Consider the following 23,007-nt stretch of genomic DNA (forward strand, 5'->3'; position numbering starts at 1 on the left):
CATCATGGCTGTTAGTTATGTGTTGGAAATTTTCTCTCCCCTTTTCTGTCTATACAGATACCATTCACATTGTCTCTTTTGTTAACCTTGCCTCATCTTTCCAGCTTCCTTTATGGTTGTTCCAGTTTTTAGATTGAATGAAATAAAATTATGATTTTTGTCAGTAAGAAACAGTTGATTATCAGCTGTTTCATGTGATTCTACCTAGTGGTTTTTTAAAGAAAATTTATTGAAGTATAGTTGATTTACAGTGTTGTGTTAGTATATAGCAAAGTGATTCAGTTATATGTATACATCATTCATTCTTTTTTTAAGAGTCCTTTCTTGTACAGGTTATCACAGAATATTGCATAGAGTTCTCTGTGGTATACAGTAGGGCCTTGTTGGTTCTAGAAGTTTTTTTTTTAATTTTTAAAAAATTTTACATACTTTTTAAAGGTTACTACTTTCCATTTGCAGTTATTATAATATAAAATATTGATTATATTTCCCGTGTTGCACACTATTTCCTTGTGCCTATCTTACACCCAGTAGTTTGTGCCTCCTACCTGCCCATCCCTGCATTGCCCTTCCCATAATCACTAGTTTGTTCTCTATATCTGTGAGTCTGCCTTTTTTTGTTGTTATATTCATTACTTTGTTCCTTTTTTTAGATTCCACATGTAAGTAATATCATACAGTGTTTGTCTTTGTCTGTCTGACCTATTTCACTTAGGGTTAATGCCCTCTAAGTGTATCCATGTTGCTGCAAATGGCAACATTTTATTCTTTTTTTTTTTTTATGGCTGAGTAGTTTTTCATTATACATATATACTCACAAACACACATATTCTTTATCTATTCATCTGTTTTTTAAAAATAAATATCTATTTTTTCTTTTCTTGGCTGCATCTCTCGACTTATAGGATCTTAGTTCCCTGATCCGGGATTGAACCCAGGGCCATAGGAGTGAAAGCTCTGAGTCCTAACCACTGGACTACCAGGGAACTCCCTCCATTCATCTGTTGATAGACACTTAGGTTGCGTCCATATCTTGGCAATTTTAAATAATGCTGCTATGAACATTGGGGTGCATGTATCTTTTTGAATTAGTGTTTTCATTTTTTTTTTTCAGGTATATCCCCAGGAGTGGAATTGTTGGGTCATGTGGTAGTTCCATTTTTAGTATTTTGAGAAACCTCTGTACTGTCTTCTACAGTGGCTGCACCAATTTACATTCTCACCAACAGTGTACAAGGGCTTCCTTTTCTCCACATCCTTGCCAGCATTTGTTATTTGTGTTCTTTTGGATGATGGTCATTCTGGTGTGAGGTAATAGCTTGTTGTGGGTTGGTTTGCATTTCCCTGATAAGTTAGCAGTGTTGAGCATCTTTTCATGTGCCTGTTGGCCATCTACATTTCCATTTTGGGAAAATGTCTATCCACTTGGTAGTTTTAAAACTTAGTTGGTGTCTGGTTCTTCTTAAAGACAGAAATCAGAACCACATCCATTTTATAATTGTCTGAGACCTGAAATTGACTGGCCAGATCAAAGTCACTTAATAAGATTTGTTGACAGATGAATCTGATCTGTCCCCAAGGCAGCTGTGTAATTGTGATCCACCAGGTCTTAGCTGGATTAATCCCTAAGATCAACTGCCTCTCTCTTCTCTGGATTGCAGTTGGGTTTCCCCATTCACTATGAGTGACTTGCATCCTTGTCACACTTGAGAGAAGTAGAGAGAACCACCTTCTCCTTAGGAAGACTTACTGACCCCTGGGTTATTCTTGATCCACCTGGAGAGATTTGTGTAGCCTGTAGATAGTAAGCTGCCTATGCCCTGTGAAGTTTTTTGATCAAGGAGTAGCTTTTGGCTAGCCAAGGGCCCTGGAGTCTTTCATAATCTGTGTACAGTGGAGTGGCTAACCTAGAGTTTTGCAGTTAATTCTATGGATCCAAACTTACCAGATTTTCAGAAGGCACTGGCCAAGTGCAAATTCAAAAGAATTTGAAGTTATCCTGCAGTGCCAGCTTCTTATTTTACCAAATAAGAACATTTAAAACAAATATCTAATTATATTTTTTATATTTAATACATGCTCATGGTGCAACATTCAACACAAAAGGATATACACTGAATAAGTTTCATACTTCCTCTCCAGTCCCTTAACTATCCAGTTCCCCTCCCAAGAGGCAAATCGGGTTGCTTGATCATCCTTCCAGAGATAGCCCGTGCATTTAAAAACAGGTATGAATGTATTGGCTCTCTCCCCTCCCCCAAATGAATGGTAGTGCATTCAGTACCGTTTTGCATCTTGAGTTGTTTTTTTCCCCCCACTTTTCTTAGAGATCTTTAAAAATCAGTACACAGAGAACTGCCTTATTCTTTGCAATACTGCATAATATTAGTAAGGATTAAAAACAGTTATCATCTTTTTAATTTGAAAAGTATGTTTAAGCACCGAAAAGTTAGAAAGAATGTGATCTTAGTTTAAAGGAAAATTCTATAAATTAAATAAATTTGGTTCTATGAAAAATTAAATCTGTGTGTTGGTCCAAAGACCTGTTTGCTAACTATCCCTCAAGATAGTAAACCAGTAAAGAAAGGCCTTTGAATAGGACTGAGTTACAGAGGCTTACTAATCTGTGGTAGGCTGACTGACTGAGAGATCAAGAGGAATACAGCTGACATATCTATATCCTTCTCCCCATTTTACAGGGAGGGATAGACTTCGGGAAACTTTTTTCTCTCCTACCAGTGTACTACTCAGATCACCAGCTCCTCTGATTAGCTAGTCTGTTGTCAAGATAGCTTGTATTTATGGCAGCTGCGTGTCAGCTGGATTGGAGTAGGGAGACTAGTTTCAGGGCTGTTTATTCCTTTTATTAATATTTCTTGAGCAATTCATGTATGTAGAATACAATTAGGAATTTTGAAAAGCATACTCTGTCAGTCCTGTGTGAGAAATACCCACATAAAGTGATTGGGGCCTGAAGCTGGAGAGTGACTGAACTTGGGGTGGGTAGCTGGAGTCAGCAAGCCTTGGGATTGAAGAATTGACGGGACACCCAATCTTTGGGAAGAATAGGGAGAATGGAATTCATTTCCTGGATGTTCATTGAATGCCCAGTATCTGCATCCTACTGTGTTTTGGTTTATTCCAAGTAAACTGCCTTAGCAGATACTAGTGTAGGGTTGAAGAGGACACAATGGAAGCAGGCCTGTTTGTTTAGGTAGCACATACTTATTAGGACAGTAGGGTACTGAGTGTTAGATGTAAGAAAGGAAGGTAATGGGGCAAGTCCAAGTTGTAGGGAGAAAATGCAAATTGGTAGAATCTAAACTTTCTCAATGTAGAATAGCATTCTGGTCAGTACAGATGTGTTTAAGAGAACAATTGCATATTTGTTTTTCTTTATTTGTAATCATTTACTTATTTTTGGAATGAGCAATACATTTGTATGGTTGAATAATGAAAAAGTATTAAAAGATGTATTGCAAAAGGTCTCCCTCCCACTTGTGCCCCTCCCTGCCCCATACCCAGTACCCCTCTTGTATCAGTCAGGTTTATATGCTGGAAACAGAAACCATCCTGGGTACTTGAACCACAAAAGGATTTAACACAAGTAATTGGGTCCGTAGAAAATTGTTGGAAAACTTGGAGGAGTGGGACTCAAGGGGACTGGCCTTAGAGTTTAAATTTGAATGACTCACCCCTGGAGTGTGAACTGGAGGTTGGGAAGTCACTACTGCTACTGCCACCCCCACCCCACCGTTGCTACTTGACACTCAAGAAGTCAGTGACTAGACATTAGATCCTTGCTGCTATAGACCAGCATGTCTGTATCACCTGGGAGCTTGTTTACAGCTTTTAAGGCCTTACTTAGCTCCACCTACTAAATCAGAATCTGCATTTAACAAGATCCCCTGATGATTTGCATTGCATAAAAGTTTGAACAGTCCTGCACTGAAGTAATGGCTCTTGTCATGACAGTTGCTTCGAAACCCACAGATCTCCATGACCTCGATTGCCAGTTTCAAGTGAGTCAAGCAAATGTAGTTGTTGGTTTACCTAACTCTCAATCTAGAAGAAGAGTGATTGGAGATTGAAAGAGCCCAGCTACTGAACTGACCACACTTTTACAAGTAACCAGTGTTAGTTTCTTGTGTATTCTTCCAGATGTTTTATGCATATTTAAGCATGTTTGAATACGTATATTCTTTTCTGTCTTGTTAAAAAAAAATAAGCAATAGTTTACTTACCATACACAGTGTTCTGCACCTCACTTATTCATTCAGTGGATCATCTTGGGAGAGCTTTCCGTATCATGACATAGAGCCATCTTCTCTTTTTAACAACTGCATGATATTACAATACATAGATTACAAAATTTTTAAAATTGAGACTAACACATTCTGGGCTGCCCGATCATTCTAATTTTTTGACACCTGTAAAATACAGTCTAGTTGTTAATTGTTTGCTTCCTGCCTCTCTTGTACTCAGGTTTGTGTATGTGTCGTCTTGTTTGACTCATACTGCAACACAGTGTATCCTTCCTCTGCTTTACATGAAAGAGCTCAGGCTCTGAAAGCTGAAAGGCTAATTTAATCACAGTTTAAGGAATATCCAGGATGGGACTTGAATCCCGAGTCTGTTAGCCTCCATGATTTTCGATTTGGCACAGTGACAGAGAACAGCTAAATGATAGGCTTTATTTAGTACTTGGAGATCTACTTCTTTGGTAAGAGTTTTGGAAAAGTATCATTTTGATTGTTTTAGGTGGATATTAAGGGCATTTCAATTTTTTTTTTCTTTCCTGACTCAGGTATCCAGCTCACATAGAAGATATTGATTACGAAGAAGGAAAGTTTGGAAAAGTATCATTTTGATTATTTTAGGTGGATATTAAGGGCATTTCAATTTTTTTTTTCTTTCCTGACTCAGGTATCCAGCTCACATAGAAGATATTGATTACGAAGAAGGAAAAGTACTCATCCATTTCAAGCGTTGGAACCATCGTTATGATGAGTGGTTCTGCTGGGACAGTCCTTATTTACGTCCTTTAGAGAAAATACAGCTGAGGAAAGAGGGCTTGCATGAAGAGGAAGGATCATCTGTGAGTAACAAATCCGGGCAGTTCAGTGATGAGCGGGCTCAGCCATTGGGCTGAGTCTTTGATGTTTAGTGTGAAAGTCTGTAGCAGCTGGGGACCATCCTTATTTAGGCTTGGAGTGCAACCTTGAGATCTCCACGGCCTCTTGGGGTTGTTGAAGAATCTCAGTTGTCATCTGTTTGTATGACGTGATTGACGCGACAGCTCATAAACTAATTTGGTTGAGACTGCACTGATGATGAATGGGGACTTGATCTCTCTCTTTGATACCGCTGTATCCCTTTAGATTGCTTATTAAGCTCATCTGCTGTCTGATCATTAAGCAGTCATTCCATGTGGAGCATTATGCTAGCTTTTTTTTTTTTAAATAAGCCCTTGAAAATCTTGGAATTGACTGGACTGGATTCCTGTTTTTTAAATTTCATCACTATTTCTGGCACTTTTATGACTTCAAAATAAAGGACAAAGTATTTGTTTTCAGTTTTTTAAATAGGAATTGAGACATCTGTAGAAATCCTGCTGCCTTTGGAGCTGACTCAGCCCTGGATTGTGTTTTCCACTTTAACCATGACCAGGGAACTTGAACTCTTGCTAGCCTTTCCCCCCCACCACTCCCAGTTTAAGATTGTTCACTGTTGCCCAGTTTGGCTGCTGGGTATTCATTCTACAAAATGTATCAATGCAAACTGTGTGCTGGGAAAGCAGTATGAAATATTAATGGTGAAGGAGTGCCTCCTTTGTCCAAAGACCCTCTAAAAGTGTGGATGGCATTAGGTGGCATGAATGCTGTTTGCCTCGAGATGAAACAGCCTCTCTCCTTCCAGCTGTGTACTTGTTGTGTTCCCTGGTGGTCCTGGGCTGTTAGACGCACTTTCAGGGACAAGGTAGAATTATCATCAGTGCTGTGCCTTGCCTGTCCAGAATGCCTTAAATGGGAAAAGGCTGTGTCCAGCCCTTTTATTTTGACTCGCAGTGTTAAACAGCAGAAACATCTTCATCCCAGTAGCCATCTCCCCTACCTGCCCTTGTCAGTTTCAGCCTGTCTTATGAATTTGGTTACCATGTATGTCCTATGAAATTGGATTGGTAACAGGATCTTTTTTTGTTTTTTTAATATTTTTTAGGAATTTCAAATAAACGAGCAGGTCCTTGCTTGCTGGTCTGATTGTCGTTTTTACCCAGCCAAAGTCACTGCTGTTAACAAGGATGGTAAGGCATTTGAGTTGTAATTGTTTTTACTCTTGACTTAGGGGTGAGTTTATAATATTGGAATTTGATGGTGTATTTTTAGTATGTATTTATTGCCTTGGAATCCTCTCTAAGTTAATTACTATGTTAGGAGTTAGGAAGAAATTATAAATGGAGAGAGCTAGGTTAAAGAGGGGAAGTTTGGTTCTCTGCCTTCTAAATTTTAATCATTGTTTTCTGAAACAGTCATGGTTCATCTGTCCCTCTGCTGGGAAGTTTGCAGGTTCTTGCTGTTTAGGCGTTCCTAATATAATTGAAGAAATAAGTCCCTAATATTCCTTTTAGTTATTTGTGAACAGTCTTGAAGTGAAGCAGGCAACAAACATTTCTTACAAAATGTATTTTGTGTATGCCAGGTGATTGAGAGTGGTGTGTGATACCAGAGTTGCTAGTTGATGTTGGGGTACTGGGGTTTAGAGCTCTGGGTTCGGATACCTTTGCCAGAGTTCAGAACATGTGAGAAATCAAGACAGGAAGCACAACCCAAAGAGGCCCATTTCGTGAATATAGAGGCAAGGGAAGAGGACGGTTATGAACATGGTATGTGCGGTCAGCATCCTGACACACAGAACAGACTTGGCAGGGTTCAAGTGATACCTTTTTAAAGCATTTTCTACTGAGATGTTTGTGGTATGTCCATGATCTCTGCAGTGAATGTTTAGGGCAAACAGACCTCTTAGTACCACTGTTAGGTGTGACTCTAAGGCTGGATTGACTTCATTCAATGAAGTTATTCAAGTATTTATTTAGCACTCTGCTAAATGCTGGACCTTGGGGTAAACAAGAAACTTCATCTCAGAATGGGTTGAAATGGTCAAAAATGAACTGTACATTTGCATATAGCAGGACTTTTAGTTCCTCTATTGTTGTGTTCACCAGTCCCGGCAGTTATTAGACTGGATGCTGGGGTTGACAGATGTATCCCTAAAACATAGTCCTCTTACCACAGGCCTCCAGAGCAAGACTGTATCTTCTAAGTTATCTAAGCAGTTACTGATCCTCCTGTTTATGGTTAAGTCTTTTTGGATAGTCCCTTGTTTTCCCCAAGTTACATTTATAAGCCTGTGTTTAAAATAAAGTCTCATATTACTTTTCATATGTGTTACTTTAATTTTAATAAATGGATATTATTCAAGTGACATGTTATTAAACTGCTTCAGATCCTTTTTGTAAAAGGCATAGTTTATTATATCAAACACTCATTAAATAGATTATAAATTCATATGCTTATAGATCCATTTGTATTAAAATGGTGAATGATCTCATTTATATGGGAAAAATAAAGTAAAAAAAGCTACAGGGATATATTGTGCAGCATAGGTAATATAGCCAATATTTTATAATAACTTAAAATGGAGTATAATCCATAGAAATTGTCATTGTCAATCACTAAAATTGTACACCTGAAACCAATATAATATTGTTAAGTAACTGTACCTCAATTAAAAGAAATGTCACAGTAAAAGAAAAAGTTTATTTTTTAGAATCTTATTTTTTAGATTAGTAATTTTTTTCTGCTCTTACTGGATTTAAATTATATGATATGAAACACAGGTATTTGTTAGTGTACATAGATGTCTTTCTGAAAGTCTGTTACGTTGATTTATGCTGATCAAGTTGGATGTCCCCCCTGGGGGAGGTGTGCCCTTTTGGGGAAATGGCTGCTCCTTAGATCAAATGAAGGTTGTGGATAGAAACACGGATAACTGTCGATAAAGTGGGTAGCAGAAAGGAAGCAACGTTTCTCTCTTGTTCCAGTGATGTCCCAGAGTCACATGGAGGACAGAAGTGAGAAGAGGGTTAGATTAAAAGAATGGGGAAGGAAGGGCACATTGAGGAAGGAGGGATTTGGGGAGTCCTGGGAGCTGTCTTGTAGAGAGGTAGGGTGGGGGTCTAGGTGGAAGCATTAAAGGCTTAGGAACCTACTGTTTGCATCTAATACCTGTAGAGCCCAGGCCTTAGCATCATGGATTAAAAAAGAATAAAGAACTTGTTCAAGGCAGAATGAAGTAGGTGTTGAGATAGAGCAATGGGGGGAGGTATGACAGTTGCAGAATGGTGCAGGTAAATCATAAGGGGAGGTGTGAGGAGGGACCCCTATCTGCAGTTGTTGGGTTTTTTGTGTCAGTTGGGTCTGAAATCTTTTTTTTTTTTTTGAACATTTTGGCTGCATCGTGTGGCATGCAGGATGGGATCTTACTTTCCCCAGTCCTAACCACTAGACTGCCAGAGAAGTCCTTTTAAAGTTAGTTTATTTGCTTTGCAAGTTGTTTTTAAAAATCTTTAAAGTTTATTTTCCTGCATGAGCTAAAATGATAGGAGGGAGAGTCTTGAGGTAATAATGGTCAGTTGCCACCCTAATATATTCGTTCGATAAGCTTCAAATTTCTGTTCAGTAAATTTTAGTTAATTGGAGGACATTGAAAATGAGTGGATATTTTGGGGAGAACCTGTTTTTCCCAGAATTTTTGGGTCTGAAGTCCTACATTATGCAACCATCCTCTGGTTCTTGAGATTGATTGGAAGAGGGAAGAGAAGGGGGAGGCATGGAGAAGAGGAAATCCTGAAAGTGAATGCACCCAGCTGTGTGGTATTATTCCTGCACTGAGGACTGAGAAGGAAGTCCTGTAGGATTTCCTTTGTGGGAGGTCAGATCTGTACCTGATTTTGAGATGAAATAATGACTCTTAGGTGCTGCCTTTGGGTTAGATTTAATCCAGGGGAACTGGCAGAGTTTCTACGTCATGATTTATTCTACTATTCAGTTGCATGATTGAGAAGGACCATACTGGACTCTAATTTCACTCTTTCCCTGGTGTTTTCTGCCCTGCCTCAGTTCTGTCTGTAGCAGGGGCCACCATAGCTTAATGGTGGCAGAACCTCTGCAGGCAAGGTGCTCCCTTTATTTCCTGTAAAGTTATTCTGTCTTTCTGGTGCTGCTGGGAGGAGGCTGGGAATACAGTGAAGTCACTCCCTGTAGACTCATCTTGGGAAGTCTTGGTCTGATCTTTCTGCCACTCATAACCTCCTTGGTGGTTTCGCCGAGTCAGAGCTTTGACTGGGCAGTCTGGTGGGCAGGGGCTGTAGCCAGAGTGGAGAGCCCTGGCTGCTGGCATTGGGTGTCCCACATGATTGACTCACAACTAGTGAGCAACTTTTAGAGTTTCTTAAGGGAGTCATTTAGCAATTGGAAACTTGGGAGAACAATACCATGTTGTTTAGTTCTTTTCACCTGGCATGAGTCTTTGGCAGTGGCAGTTAAGCATCATTCTCCGTGAAGGCAGCCACACCTGGTAGCCTTGTTAGATCCTCGGTCTGTGTTGGAGTGAAGGAAGGGGTTCTGCTTCCAGGAATTCCTTGTTTGGAAGCCTTCTCTGGTGAGTTGACCTCAGCTCTGCCCAGCTCCCCTTCTTTAAGGAGGTGTCAGAGCCACTTGCCTGTCAGGGGTTTGTACCCCTCTGCTCTGCAAGGCAATCTCTCCAGAGGAAGCTGAAAGTAGATTCACATTTACAACAAAATGAGGAATCATTCCTTCCTGTTGATCTGTGGTTCTTTAACTTGAGTGTGCAGGCAGGCGTAGCCGGTCCCTCTTCCTTCAAGTTATGCATATTGTTAGGTCCTGTGCCCCCCAGTTCAATCTGCTTGTTCAGTGCCTAAGTCTGCATTTTACCAGGAGATTCTATGGAAATGGTCTTATTTCTCGAGTCTCTGGCTGAAGCAGTTACTATTTTTTGTTTTCTTCTTGCTGTAACTGATCCTGCGTTTGAAATGTGGGAACTCTGGGACTATGAACAGCTTTGACTAGAGATAGACAATTTAGGCCCATACATGCAGGTGCTATCTTGGTTCTTACTATCTGTGGGGGGGTAAGGGGGTTCCCTTTTAAAGTGACTTGACAGACGATGGTAATTAGAACCACATATTGATCTCTTGGCTTCCCTGGTGGCTCAGTGTTAAAGAATCTGCCTGCCAATGCAGGAGACATGGGTTCACTCCCTAGGTCAGGAAGAGCCACTGGAGAAGGGAATGGCAACCCACTCCAGTATTCCTGCCTGGGAAATCCAATGGACAGAGGAGCCTGGAGGGCTACAGTTCATGGCATCGCAAAGAGTCAGACACAGCTTAGCGGCTAAACGACAGGAACTGTTCCGTTGATCTGTGACAGTCCCTTTGCTAAGCAGTTTCCATATCTGAGTTCATTTCTTATTCATACAAATGTGGAAAGATTGTTGCCATCAACCCCATTCTCATTTTTCAGATGAGGAAGTCAGCTCACAGGAGAAACTGCTTGAGGTTGCAGAGCACATATGTAAATAGTAGCACGGAAGTCTGAATGGAGGTCTGCAGGGCTCCAAGGTTCCTGAAACTGCTGTGGCCACAGTATCAGCCTGCTTCTCTGGAGCAAGGTTTTCCTTAAACAGCAGGAGTTTCAGTTAGGGCCAGGTGCCCGATGGGGGAGTGTGTGCGTGTGTGTGTACACGTGTATGTGCACCTGATACAGTAGAGTGGGAGTAGATGGTCTGTGCTTCCTGGAGCCCAGTGGTGTCTTGAGAGCCCTGATTAGTGGAGACAGGCTCTGTCCCAGTCCCTGCATGGTGATCATAGGCAGTTCACTTTCCTTCCTCTGAATTCATCTGAGCAGTTTTAAATGGAAGAAAGAATTGGAATAGACAAGCAATTTGGGAAATTGTTGGCTGCAGAACCTAAGCCCATTATGTAAAATTGCTAAGAGGAGAAGGCTTAGGGGGAGGTTTGCCTGCAGACATGGACCTGTGCCATCCCCTTGCCCACCTTTGAGACACATCTGTGGGAACCTCAGGACTTTGAGAAACCATGTTTGAAAACTCCTCTCCATGATATTACGGAATTCTATGACTCCTGAAGAATGAGCGAGATAGAAAAAGGGCCCTGAAGTCACAGTTAACGGTAGATTCAGGAGCAACGTAAATCTGTCCTTTCCGGAGTCACCTGTGTATCCTTCTTTTCTGGGTCCTGGAGAAGATGAGCTTGCTACCAGTCTCAAGTTTTGTTCTTACCTCCCTTCTGCTATTACTAACTTCTATAAGGTTGTCTGATATGCTGGGTTCTTAACCCACAGAGAGCAAGGCCAGGAAGCTTGGTTTCATCTGGTAGAGATTGGAGCTTCTTAAGGGAGCCTGAAGCAGGTCGCCTTTGTGTCACAAATGTTCTCATTTTGAATCCTATCATTTACATGTGTTTTGTTAATGTTGCTTGTGGCTATGGGAGAGCTCGTTGCCAGCCACCCTTTGGAGGATTCCGTGGGAAGATGTTCTTTTAGTAATGCTGCTGCTGCTGCTAAGTCGTTTCAGTCATGTCCGACTCTGTGCGACCCCATAGACGGCAGCCCACCAGGCTCCCCCGTCCCTGGGATTCTCCAGGCAAGAACACTGGAGTGGGTGGCCATTTCCTTCTCCAGTGCATGAAAGTGAAAAGTGAAAGTGAAGTCGCTCAGTCGTGTCCAGCTCTTTGCGACCCCATGGACTGCAGCCTACCAGGCTCCTCCGTCCATGGGATTTTCCAGGCAAGAGTACTGGAGTAGGTTGCCATTGCCTTCTCCGTTTAGTTATGCATGAAACCGTTAAAATTGACTTGGAGCTTCTCTCCAGGTCTAGGCCACTATCGTCTGCAGGATGTGTTTCCTCCGGGTTATTGAAGCCCAAGTTAGGCTGTGTGCATGATCAAGGGAGAAAGTTTCAAGATGATCCCTTGTAGTTCTTTGAAAGTAAAAAGAGTCAAGGCTGGGATATTGTTATCTAACAGCAGTGGTCCCCTAGGCCCTTTGGCCATAGTTTGGGTCATTTCAGAGGGGCCAGTAGTGCTCTGGTCTGTGGTTTGGAGTTGAGGCTGAGGGACTTGGGGAATAGGTATGTGGGTTGGGAGAGAAGTCAGCAGACAGGCTTGGGTTCTGCCTCTAGCTCTGTTGTTCCTCTGAAGCCTCTATCTGAGCTTGCCTTCAGGAGTAAGCTTCAATATTGACCTCAAGTAGCTGAAAACCTTGGACTTTTGCAAGCACTGTTTAAGGTGTCCTGGCTATTTGAAATGTCTGTAGAAATGGAGTTTCCATTTTGATGTAACTGATGCTGAGCTTTGTTGATTAAGATCATTGAAAGTATAGTCTTGGATGGCCCGTTGGCATGCTTGATATTTAAGATTTCTAGAAAATTGGTTTTTTTTTTTAAGGTTATCACCCCCAAACTGCAATCCTTAGACTTACCAGAGCTTTGCTTTGAAAAGAGTCTGTTTAGAGTCCCACAGTAATGCTTCTTTGTTTGCCAACACCCTCACAATAGAGGCAGGAAGACAGGAACCCAGGGCTTTGTTGTTAAGTACTCATCAGTAATTGCTGACCTGCCTTAGATAAAATCCTTATCATAGCCTGTCATCTCATTGCTTGCTTTAACCAACCTACTGTATATCCTTGTATCTATCTTGTTTGCTAGCCACTTTTATGTGTTGACAATACTTGTGACAAATAATCATTTTGTAATTACCAGGAGTAAAATCAGTAGGTAATTACTAATTGTTTACAACAGTAGTTCTCAGGCTTCAGTGTGCACCAGAATCACCTGAAGTCCTTATTAAAACACACATTTCTGTTTCATGCTCCTAAAGTTATTCAGTATATGATGGGTAGGGCTGCTAACTTGCATTTCTGATAGGTTCATGGGGTTGTTGATGTTACTGGTACAGGGAACCACACTTTGAGAAACATTGGAGTACAGTGAGCCAGGCGCTGTGTGAGAAACTGGTGTTAGATGTGGTCTTTATCCTTTGATTTGGCATCTGCCTTCTATGTGAAGGCACCTAAGTGTGAGGCTCTGCAGACTAGGAACCAAATGAGTGAAAAGTTCAGAGGAGGGAGAAATATCCAGGACCAGGGAAGTCAGGAAGGTTTTACAGGAATGTTCTGGTCTTTTGAGCTGAGCACTTAAGGATGAGTCACACATTCCAGGCAGGAAAACACTTTGATAAAGATGTGGAGGTGGAAATGTACCAAGACAGTTTCAGTGGGTGGCAAGTAGCTAATCACTTTGAGTTGTTGGGTATTGTATGCTAGTAATTTGAAATAATGTTTGGAAAATAATTGGGCTCATATTGCATTGGACTTTGAAACACTGAAGAGGTTTCAATAGAGGTGGTAGCCATTCACAGGGCCCTGTTTAGGACTGGAGGAGAAGGGTGGGTGAAGTGGGGAGAGAGAGTGTATAAGACGAGGCAACCAGCCAGGTGACTTTAACTTCACTGTTGGCATTATTCTGCTCCTAATCCTTGAGATTTATTTTTTTCCTTCCATGTTGAGTTGTAAATTAGTTCTGAAAATTAACCTTGTTTACCAGTGGTAAACCATTGCATGATTACCAGTGGTTCATTGGTGATCTTGACAAGATTAACTGTGATTTTTTTTTTTTTTTTAATAACTTCCTGGAACCAGCAAAAGAGAGACATGAGTGGGTTCTAAAATGCAAAAGTTTGAGAATGTTGGTTTGGGTGGAACTAATGAGAACTTTTGTAGCTAAATGCCTTATTTGGACAGGATTATTTGGATTACCAGTTTCAATTTTTTAGCAGAGAGTGACTTTTATTAGACTTTTAAAAAAAAAAGAAGGAATAAAGCTAACTGTGGCAGGCACCATTTAGTGCTTTGGCCTAGTCTCTTTTTAAACATAGTAACATGCAGGTAATTCATATGAATTTTGAGATTATTATGACCTCTAAAAGCATATCTTTAGCAGGTGGTCATATTTCTTTTGAAGTTTAAAGGATATTACTATTTCTCAGCTCAGAAAATAAAGATTAAATAATAAGCAATAATTCACCAAGCAATAAACCTGCATTTTCCTTACATCTCTTTTTTAAAAAAACAAAAGTATTGTTGATATAAAGTATTATATTGTTACAAGTGTGCAATACAGTGATTCACAATTCTTAAAGGTTATACTCCACTTATAATTGTTATGAAGTATTGGCTATATTCCCTGTGTTGTATAGTATATCCTTGTACATTATCCATAATAATTTGTACTTCTTAATCCTCTACCCCTATCTTGCCCCTCCCTGTTTCCCTCTCCTCACTGGTAACCACTAGTTTGTTCTCTGTATCTATGAACCTGTTTCTTTTTTTATTATATTCACTAACTTGTATTTTTTAGATTCTGCATATAAGTGAGATCATATAGTATTCATCTTTGTCTGTCTGATTTATTTCACTTAGCACAATACCCTCCTTCAGGTCCATCCATGTTGCTGCAAATGGCAAAATTTCATTTTTCTTTTTAATAGCTGAGTAGTGTTCCAGTGTGTGTGTGTGTGTGTGTGTGTGTGTGTGTGTGTGTGTGTGTGTATCCATGTATACATATATCCATCCATCATCTCTGTCCATTCATTTGTTGATGACACAGGTTGCTTCCATATCTTGGCGATTGTAAATAATGCTGCTGTGAACATTGGGGTGCGTGTATCTTTTTGAATTAACGTTTTTGTTTTTGTTTAGGATGTATATCAAAGAGTGGAATTGCTGGGTTATATGGTAGTTCTATTTTTAGTTTTTTGAGAAACCTCCATACTGTTTTCCACAGTGGCTGCACCAGTTTACATTCCCACTAAGAATATAACACAGTATATCTTTCCATCTGTGTCATCTTCAGTTTCTTACATCAGTGTCTTATAGTTTTCCAAGTACAGGTCTTTTAGCTCCTTAAGTAGGTTTATTCCTAGGACTCATTCTTTTTGAAGCAATGATAAATGGGATTTTTCCCTTGATTTCTCTTTCTGGTAGTTCATTGTTGGTGTTTCTTTACATTCTTAATTGTTTTACTGCTATTTGCTCTTGGTCTAAATTCAGTGCAAGTTTAAAAAATTTTAGTGTAGAACCATAAAAATGATTTTTTTTGATGGGTTTTGATCTGTGTAGGTAAACAAATCTATAATGATAAAAAGAAAAAAGGCAAACATATTACTATCTTGGACATAAGAAAGACCAATTGTGATTCTTAAACAATTTTTTAATTCCCGTAGGTTTATTATTGTGGTTCGAGCTCCTTTGTGTTTATGCTTTGAAAAGTTTGTCGCTTTCGTAAACTACAAGTTAAAATCATATCTTTTTGAATTTTAGGTACTTACACTGTGAAATTTTATGATGGAGTAGTTCAGACTGTCAAACATATTCATGTCAAAGCTTTTTCCAAAGATCAGGTGAGAAATGTGGTTTTATGCTTTTATGGTATGCATAATGTAATATTGTAGTTTTGTTTCTCAAAGATGCTACTTTTGTTTGTGACGGCAAACTCTTTCCTTCATCTGACATGATTTCTCCAGAAAGCAATATACAAGTTTTCAGATATTGTAAATGTTTCTTTCTCTCTGCCTTTTCCTTTTCATACAGTCTTCTTTTCTGAAGTGCCAATACTTAAGTACCATTACCTGTTAGGTCTTTTTTCCAAAATGCCTGGGGGTTATTCTTTTCTCTCTCTCCCTGTGCCCTGCCCCCAGAGCTGTTTCCTCTCTTGGGGAACTTGCTGAGTGCTTGAGGAGATCTAGAGATGTTTTCTCCTCCTCATCTGACTTTGCCTTTTAGCTCAGGACCATGGCTTGGTGGTGACATAGATTTGGCAATCACTTGTGCTAGATGTGCCCGGGTTGAAAAGTTTGTTTGCTGTTGTCCCTTTCACCATCTAAGCACAGGTCCTGAGTTTTGACATTGTAAAGTGTTGCCTACTTTCTTCATGATTTTTTTCCCCTTTTAGTTTATTTTGCATTTATGTCTTAATGAAATGGCTGAGGGGAAAGATTCTGATTGTTACTGTTATTTATCTCTGTGGGTGATGTGGAAGTATTTGGTAATGCTGGAACCTGTTGTCTTATGATCAAATGCTTTTACTTTAATAAATTCTTCTGTACATATTTAGCATTTTCAAAGCATCATGATATATGATATTGTTAAAGATAGCCTCAAAAGTGTTTTTTGCCTTTTGTTGGTTTCCCTCTTCAGGAAATTGATAAAATTATAAAGCTTTAGCCCTGAAGATGTTTTCTCTTTGATCATTTGCTTTTTGGGCATCTCAGGAGCTATGCAGCACTCTATACATTATTTTGGCCTTAAATTTGGTAGTTTTTGTGTTAAGTTTATGGAATGAATTAATTTAGACAGAGGACTGTTTTAAGAACATGTCAAAAGCTGCAAGATTGTGTCTAGAATCTTCCCAAGTGGAAGGACAGGGCTCCAAATAACATTCAGCTGCTGTCTCTGGTTGGTAGTACTCACAGGGCCTTGACTTGGAGATGGGCACCTCACCCTGTGTGGATTGTGGGTCTTCAGTCCTCAACTCCCAGTTGCCTCTGAGTGTCTCTTGTCATCTCAGACCTGGTAGGTGGTCACACACAGGCCCATGGCTCCTCTTTGTTTTCCTTTCCCAAGAGGACATAGTGTTTTGGATAAACGACTTCTCAGCGATGTCACTTACAAAGCAAAACTTCCTTAAAAATATTTGTCAATTTTTAAAGCTTTTTTTCATATAGTAATATTGCTTCTTTTTTTTTTTTAAATAGGCATTTACTGCCCTAAATAGTTTGATAATCTATATTTCAGGAACATCTATCTTTTTTGTACTTATAAAAATATATTTGTTTGCTGTAGAAAATTTAGAAAGCACAGAAAAGCACATTGAAAGTAAAAATTGTTTAATTCTGTCATCTAGATACAATTGCTCGTAACATTTTGATGTATAGCCTTCTGTATGTTTTAAAAAGATACTTATGTATATATGTATTTCTTTTCACAATTTGAGTCATACGTTACTGTTCTATAACTTGCTCTTTTAACAAAATAATGTCTTCCCAAGTTCCTAAGTCCCGTATGGGAATATAGCTTTTAATGGCTGTGTAGTGTTTATAATATGTATATAACCCAACTTCGTGTAACCAGTTTCCTAGTGGTCATTTAAAGATATTTGTAAGTCTGGGTACACAAGTCTAATTATTTTATTAGCAAACTTCATTTCTAGGAATTTATTCTAATTCAAAAGTAGAATCATAAATCTTTTGACCCAAATTGCCAACCCCCCTTTGTGGTGGTTGCGATTTATATTTCTGCCAGCAGTTACTAAGGAGGGCTTGTTCTCAAACCTGGCTGCTTTTAGACAATTTAGAGGACTTGAAAAATAAAATTTCCTCCGAGGCTCTAACCACAAGGATTGTCTTTATTTATTATTTTTCCCCTTGGGATAAATTAAACTTCTACTCACTGCATATTTAGACACTCCTTGCTCCTGGCAAAGCTCTGTGTGCCTAGTTTGTGCTTGGTGCTAGGGGTCCCGTATGAACTTGATGTGGTGGCCTCTGCTCTGCTCTTGAGGTCTTGGAAGGAAGATACATACACAAATAAACTTAATTGTAGTTTTGGAAACTCCAGAGCTTTCAGAGCTGCCTTTATTATGAGACAGTGGACAGTGTACTGGGAAACGAGATTTTAAAAGAAAGTAATTTAGAAGGAAAGTAACCAAGAAGTAGTACTTCTTCCTGATGCACAAAAACTCAGTAGCTCAGGAACATAGGAGGACTGAGCACAGCCTTTACCCGGTAGAGGAAGCAAAGACAGTCTGTTTCTGAGTTGGACAATCGTTACAGCTTTCCTGTTCAACCACCAGTTATCAGTTTATTGGGTTCTCTACACCGGACATCAGCTTCTGAAAGACCCTGGGTCAGTGTAGTCACGCTTGGGATGACAACAGACAGGGCACGAAGGCATTTTCTTAGAACATCGCTATCAAAAAGATTGCTTCCCAGAAGAGGTCCCTGGAGTAGTTGTCTGTCCATTTAACTACTTTCCATTAACTTGTTAATCATAAGGGAGATAGCATTGTCTCAGAAGGAATTCAACATGACTCTGTTATTTTCTTTAAACTTAGGACTGGTTCTCAAACCTCAGCATGTGGATGGATATTTTCAGTGGTGCTTTCCATTATGTGACCTGAAATATATCCTCTTTTAATTTCTTTTATCTTCATAAGTTTACAAAAAACCACCTGATTTTATATTTGCAAGTAATCACAAAGTGTGTTTCATCGCTATTTTGCTCATTTTAGAATATTGTGGGTAATGCTAGGCCTAAAGAATCAGAACACAAAAGTCTTCTATCATCTGATAAACGAGAAAAGTTTAAAGAACAGAGAAAACCCACAGCCATTGTGAAGAAAGACAAAGAGGACAAAGCCTTAAAGACAGAAAAGCGAGCCAAGCAGTCTGATAAAGAAGGAAAGTTAATCTGTGCTGAAAAGGGGAAAGCTTCAGAGAAGAGCCTTCCCAAGAACGAGAAGGAAGATAAGGAGAACATTTCAGAAAATGACAGAGAGTATTCTGGAGATGCTCAAGTGGATAAGAAACCTGAAAATGACATTGTGAAGAGTCCACAGGAAAACTTGAGGGAGCCAAAAAGAAAGCGAGGCCGACCCCCTTCCATTGCTCCTACTGGTGAGTTTCCCAGGTGTGCACTGCAACAGTGTTGTTTTTGTGGTTCTTTGTGGTTCTTTATAACTTTGTTATTCAACTCTTTGTTTTTGTGACTGACCTTGAGTCATCCTGTCATCTGAAAACAAGTCCTGTCCATGGGGCTGAATTTTATGGGAGGCGTATATCCAGAGGAACATAAATTTGGGAAACATATTCTTGGCTGGGCTCCTGAGGTGAAAGAAAGCTCTTCACTAGATGCTTCAGCTTATATGATAAAACCTAGTAAGCTAGGGCCTTTTGCTTGTGCCAGTTCAAATGATTCACTTCAAGTAAGCTTACCTAGAACCTGGAACCCGGAAGTAATGTTTTCATGAGCAACATGGAAGGGGAAAAAAGAGAGGTAAGCAGGTGTGGGCGTCTCTGGAGGAGGTGGGAACAAAGAACGCTGGACCTCCGAAGGGAGGGTTACATTTGAAATTGAGCTCTCTGCAGAGTGAGTATGGGTTGGTGATTTTCAGTCTAAATGAAAAGCTGAGATGGCTAATTGGTAGAGTCAATGTTAGAGGATTTAGGGAAGAGTACACAGTTAATTTAAAAAGTTGAAATTGGGAATTCTTCTAGAATAGCCAAGAAAGAAACAAACCCTGAATTTCTTCCTAAGCCAAACATTCCTTTGCTGGATTGAGTGGCGTGAAAAGCTCCCAGGATCTCTGTGCTGAACACTGTCTATGATTATGTGGCAGAGGCCTGAAGATATTCTTGGTTACATGTACTTTACATAAAAACCGTGAATCTCTACCGTTTTAAAGTGATATCTATTTTTTTTCTTATAAGTCTAAATAGCTGCCAAAGATAAATGAAAAAATGTAAACTATGACATAAAATATATTTTCATCAAAACTGTGGAACTACAGTATGTATGGTTGAATCCCTTCTCTGTTCACCTCAAACTATCAACATTGCTAATCAGCTATGTTTATTATTGTTGTTTAGTCACTACATTGTGTCCGACTCTTGTGACCCCATGGACTGTAGCCCACCAGGCTCCTCTGTCTGTGGGATTTCCCAGGCATGAATACTGGAGTGGGTTGCCATTTCCTTCTCCAGGGAATTTTCCCGACTCAGGAATTGAACCCACGTCTTCTACATTGCAGGTGATTTCTTTACCACTGAGCCACCTGGGAAAGCCCTAATTGACTGTACCACAATACAAAATAAAAAGTTAAATATATATATATATATAAAACTGTGGAACTATAGCATCAACCCATTTGTTGTCCCCTTAATGATGCAGAATGCAAAACCAGTCTTATCTATCAATCCAGACAGCAATATCCTATGTAATTTTTGTGGAAAAACTCTTATTTACTTCAAATAAATGTGTTAGTGCTCATTCCCAGTAGGCAGCCTTCTTACATCTTAGTCCTAATTTTAAGGTATGAAATTGGACGATGGTTTGATTTCTTCCTGGTTGAAATAAGGCACTTCCCCTTTCAGTGGTTATTTTCACTCTCAAAGAGCTCAGCATTGTACCTATGCCTAACTGGGGTCTAGACTTGCGCTGTCCAGTATGGTAGCTGCTAGCCTCTCGTGGTTATTGAGCTCTTGAAATGTGGCTATTTTGAATTGAGATGGGCTGTAACTCTGAAACACACACTGGAGGGAATTCCCTGGCTGCCCAGTGGTTAGGACTCCATGCTTTCACTGCCCAGAGTCTGGGTTGAATCCCTTGTCTGGAAACTAAGATCCCACAAGCCACATGGCATTGCCAAATAAACAGAAAACAAAACAAAACCCACAAAACACACTCTTGATTTCAAATAGTACTAAACAACAGCAACAAAAAAACCCACCCATAAGTGTAGAATATCTCAGTAGTTTAAAAATATTGATTACATATTGAAATGATATTTTTGGATATATTGGGTTAAATAAAATATGAATTAAATATGCATATTTAAGTATATAAATGTTACTTTTTATATTTATAGAATATTTTATATAAATATAAATTAAAAATCTATATTCAATATAATTCATCCATTTAATAAAAATATGTAGCTATTTTATATATTTAACATAAATACAAAATATAAGTTAAAATTAATTTCAATTTTTTGACTTTTTCAAGTGGCAACTGAAAATTTAAAATTATCTATGTGGCTTCCATTTGTGGCTCTCATATTTCTATTGGACAGCAGTGGTCTAAATTCACTGGCTTTCTCAGTAGGATTCCAAGAGAGAATTAAGCTCTAATGCCCAAGGAATCTGTGACCTGTAATGAATTGACTTCTGCCAATTGGTGGTGGTACTAGTTATAAACCAGTCTTGGGAGAATTAAGAAAATAACCTTTGTTCTGTTTTCAAATGAGGAACCCCTGTTGAGAAGGTCTAGACGTTTTAAACCTCTGGGCAGTGTAACGTGTTACGATGTGGGATGTAAATAGCAGGCCTTTTTGTGTAAGTGGGAGAAGGGCACTTATTCAAGGAAAGATAGACAGTATGAACAGGCAGAAATCTGATGTGTCCTCACCATAGTTTAGGGAAGAGAGTGGGTATGTGGGACTTGAGTGTTCTGAAACAGATTCCCCTTTGGTTACTCTTCCAGTGGCTTGTACTCTCTGGAAAGTGTGGACTGGGATACTTGCATTCCAGTTTGCAGACTGCTTCTCTGAAGCCACCTTACTTCACTCAGGTTAAAAATGGGGCATTCAGTTTATTGCTTGTATTAAGTGTAGGATGTTACACCAGATATGCTCAAATTTAGTAAAGAACTGGGGTTTTCCAAGCTTACTGTTAACACTTGACTGAGCTGTTCCTCTCCAGTTAGAATCTCTGGAGCAGGATCTGGGAATACTAGTTATTAACAACCTTCCCAGATGATTCTTACTGTAAAAAGAATTCATTGTTGGGAAACATTGAATTTCTGTGTGGTTAGCCCCGGTTTGTATATGGTATCAAAGTGAAGGTTTGCCAGTATTTCATATACTTCAAATCGCCTTTAAAAATTGCTTGAAATAAGTTCATTGACATGGTGGAGGCTTGAGCTCGCTAGATTATACAAACCTTATTGGAACCAGATCTGAGCTATTTAGGGAGGATTGTTTGTATTTAATGTGGAATGTGTGTGATCTCTAAGTTCCCACCCTTGGAACAAAGTAATGTTGGCACATTGAGAAGCTTGAACACACAAAGAACCAAAGAGATCAACATTCTCATCAAGTTTGCCTCCTCAAAGCTCAGCCCTTTGTCCTTTGTACATTTGACATGGCAGATGTGAAGCTTCTGGTCTTAGTTGAGTCTTCTCTCTCCCCGCCTTCTTCCCCTCCCATTTCCTTCCTTGTTCCCTCTCTTCTTTCCCCTGGCTGCTGCTTTCTCTCATTTCAACCTTCATCAGACTCCCTAGCCCTACCTTTCCCTCAAGCTTCCCAATTTCTTTTGTTTTTTTTCTTCTGCCTGCCTTTTGTATTCTTATCTTTCCTAATGTGAGAGAACTTCTTAAGTGTTAGGTTTAAAAAATAAAAAGTGAGTACTATCTAAGGGTTTAGCTTCTGCACTGCTAAAATTATGTCAGTGCTGGATTTGCCAGTGTTAAGCAGCCTTGTCTGGAACACTGGCTATCAAATAGCCTGGTCTGAGATTTTTCTGGAATTGTTTTTAAGAGGTTGTAAATGTTGACATTCTCTTTGGTCCCTCAAAACTAGGACCAAACCAAGCTAACCAGTTCAGCAAGTAGAGGTTGAAAATAATAATCAAGCTTAAGTCCCAGAATACAACATTTTAAGAATTAGCCTGTATGGTGGATTTCCTGAGTATTGGATAAGACAAATTTTGATGATAAGATTTGATGGTTATAAAAATGACTTTACTGTTGCCTTTGTACCCTCATATTTTAAAGGAGTCATATTAGGATATTTAAGGAGTGGGTTTCAGGAGATCAGTATATCACAAAGATTCAGAGGTCAGTCTGCAGGGTGTCAGCATTTCCTATAAGGAAGTAATCTCTCACCCATTTCACTTTTTACTCCTTTTGGCTTAAGTAAGAATGCCCTCTGAGGGTTTATTTATCATGCAATGATTTGTGTGGATGTGTGTGTGTATATATACACACACACACGTTTTATTTGTGTACAGCATGAGAATTGGTCAATAAAAAACTACATGTCTTTTTGTGTGTGTGTGGTTTTATATATGTTGTA

General features: G+C 39.4%; 1 protein-coding gene across 13 annotated transcripts in view; it reads left to right on the forward strand.

The window, feature by feature from the left end:
• Positions 1–23,007, forward strand: part of PHF20 (PHD finger protein 20) — a 125,756-nt gene that overhangs the window by 39,258 nt on the left and 63,491 nt on the right. For 11 of the 13 annotated variants that reach the window (XM_081560022.1, XM_081560021.1, XM_081560020.1 and 8 more), the window contains 4 exons: positions 4,927–5,098; positions 6,220–6,304; positions 15,477–15,556; positions 18,445–18,829. In XM_081560022.1, the coding sequence (XP_081416148.1) occupies positions 4,927–5,098; positions 6,220–6,304; positions 15,477–15,556; positions 18,445–18,829 (722 nt within the window). The remainder of the gene's footprint in view (positions 1–4,926; positions 5,099–6,219; positions 6,305–15,476; positions 15,557–18,444; positions 18,830–23,007) is intronic. The other 2 variants (XM_081560029.1, XM_081560031.1) reach the window with 2 other exon arrangements.

The sequence above is a fragment of the Giraffa tippelskirchi genome, chromosome 13 (assembly GCF_054371585.1).
Source record: "Giraffa tippelskirchi isolate mGirTip1 chromosome 13, T2T-mGirTip1v1.2.pri, whole genome shotgun sequence".
Lineage (NCBI taxonomy): Eukaryota > Metazoa > Chordata > Mammalia > Artiodactyla > Giraffidae > Giraffa > Giraffa tippelskirchi.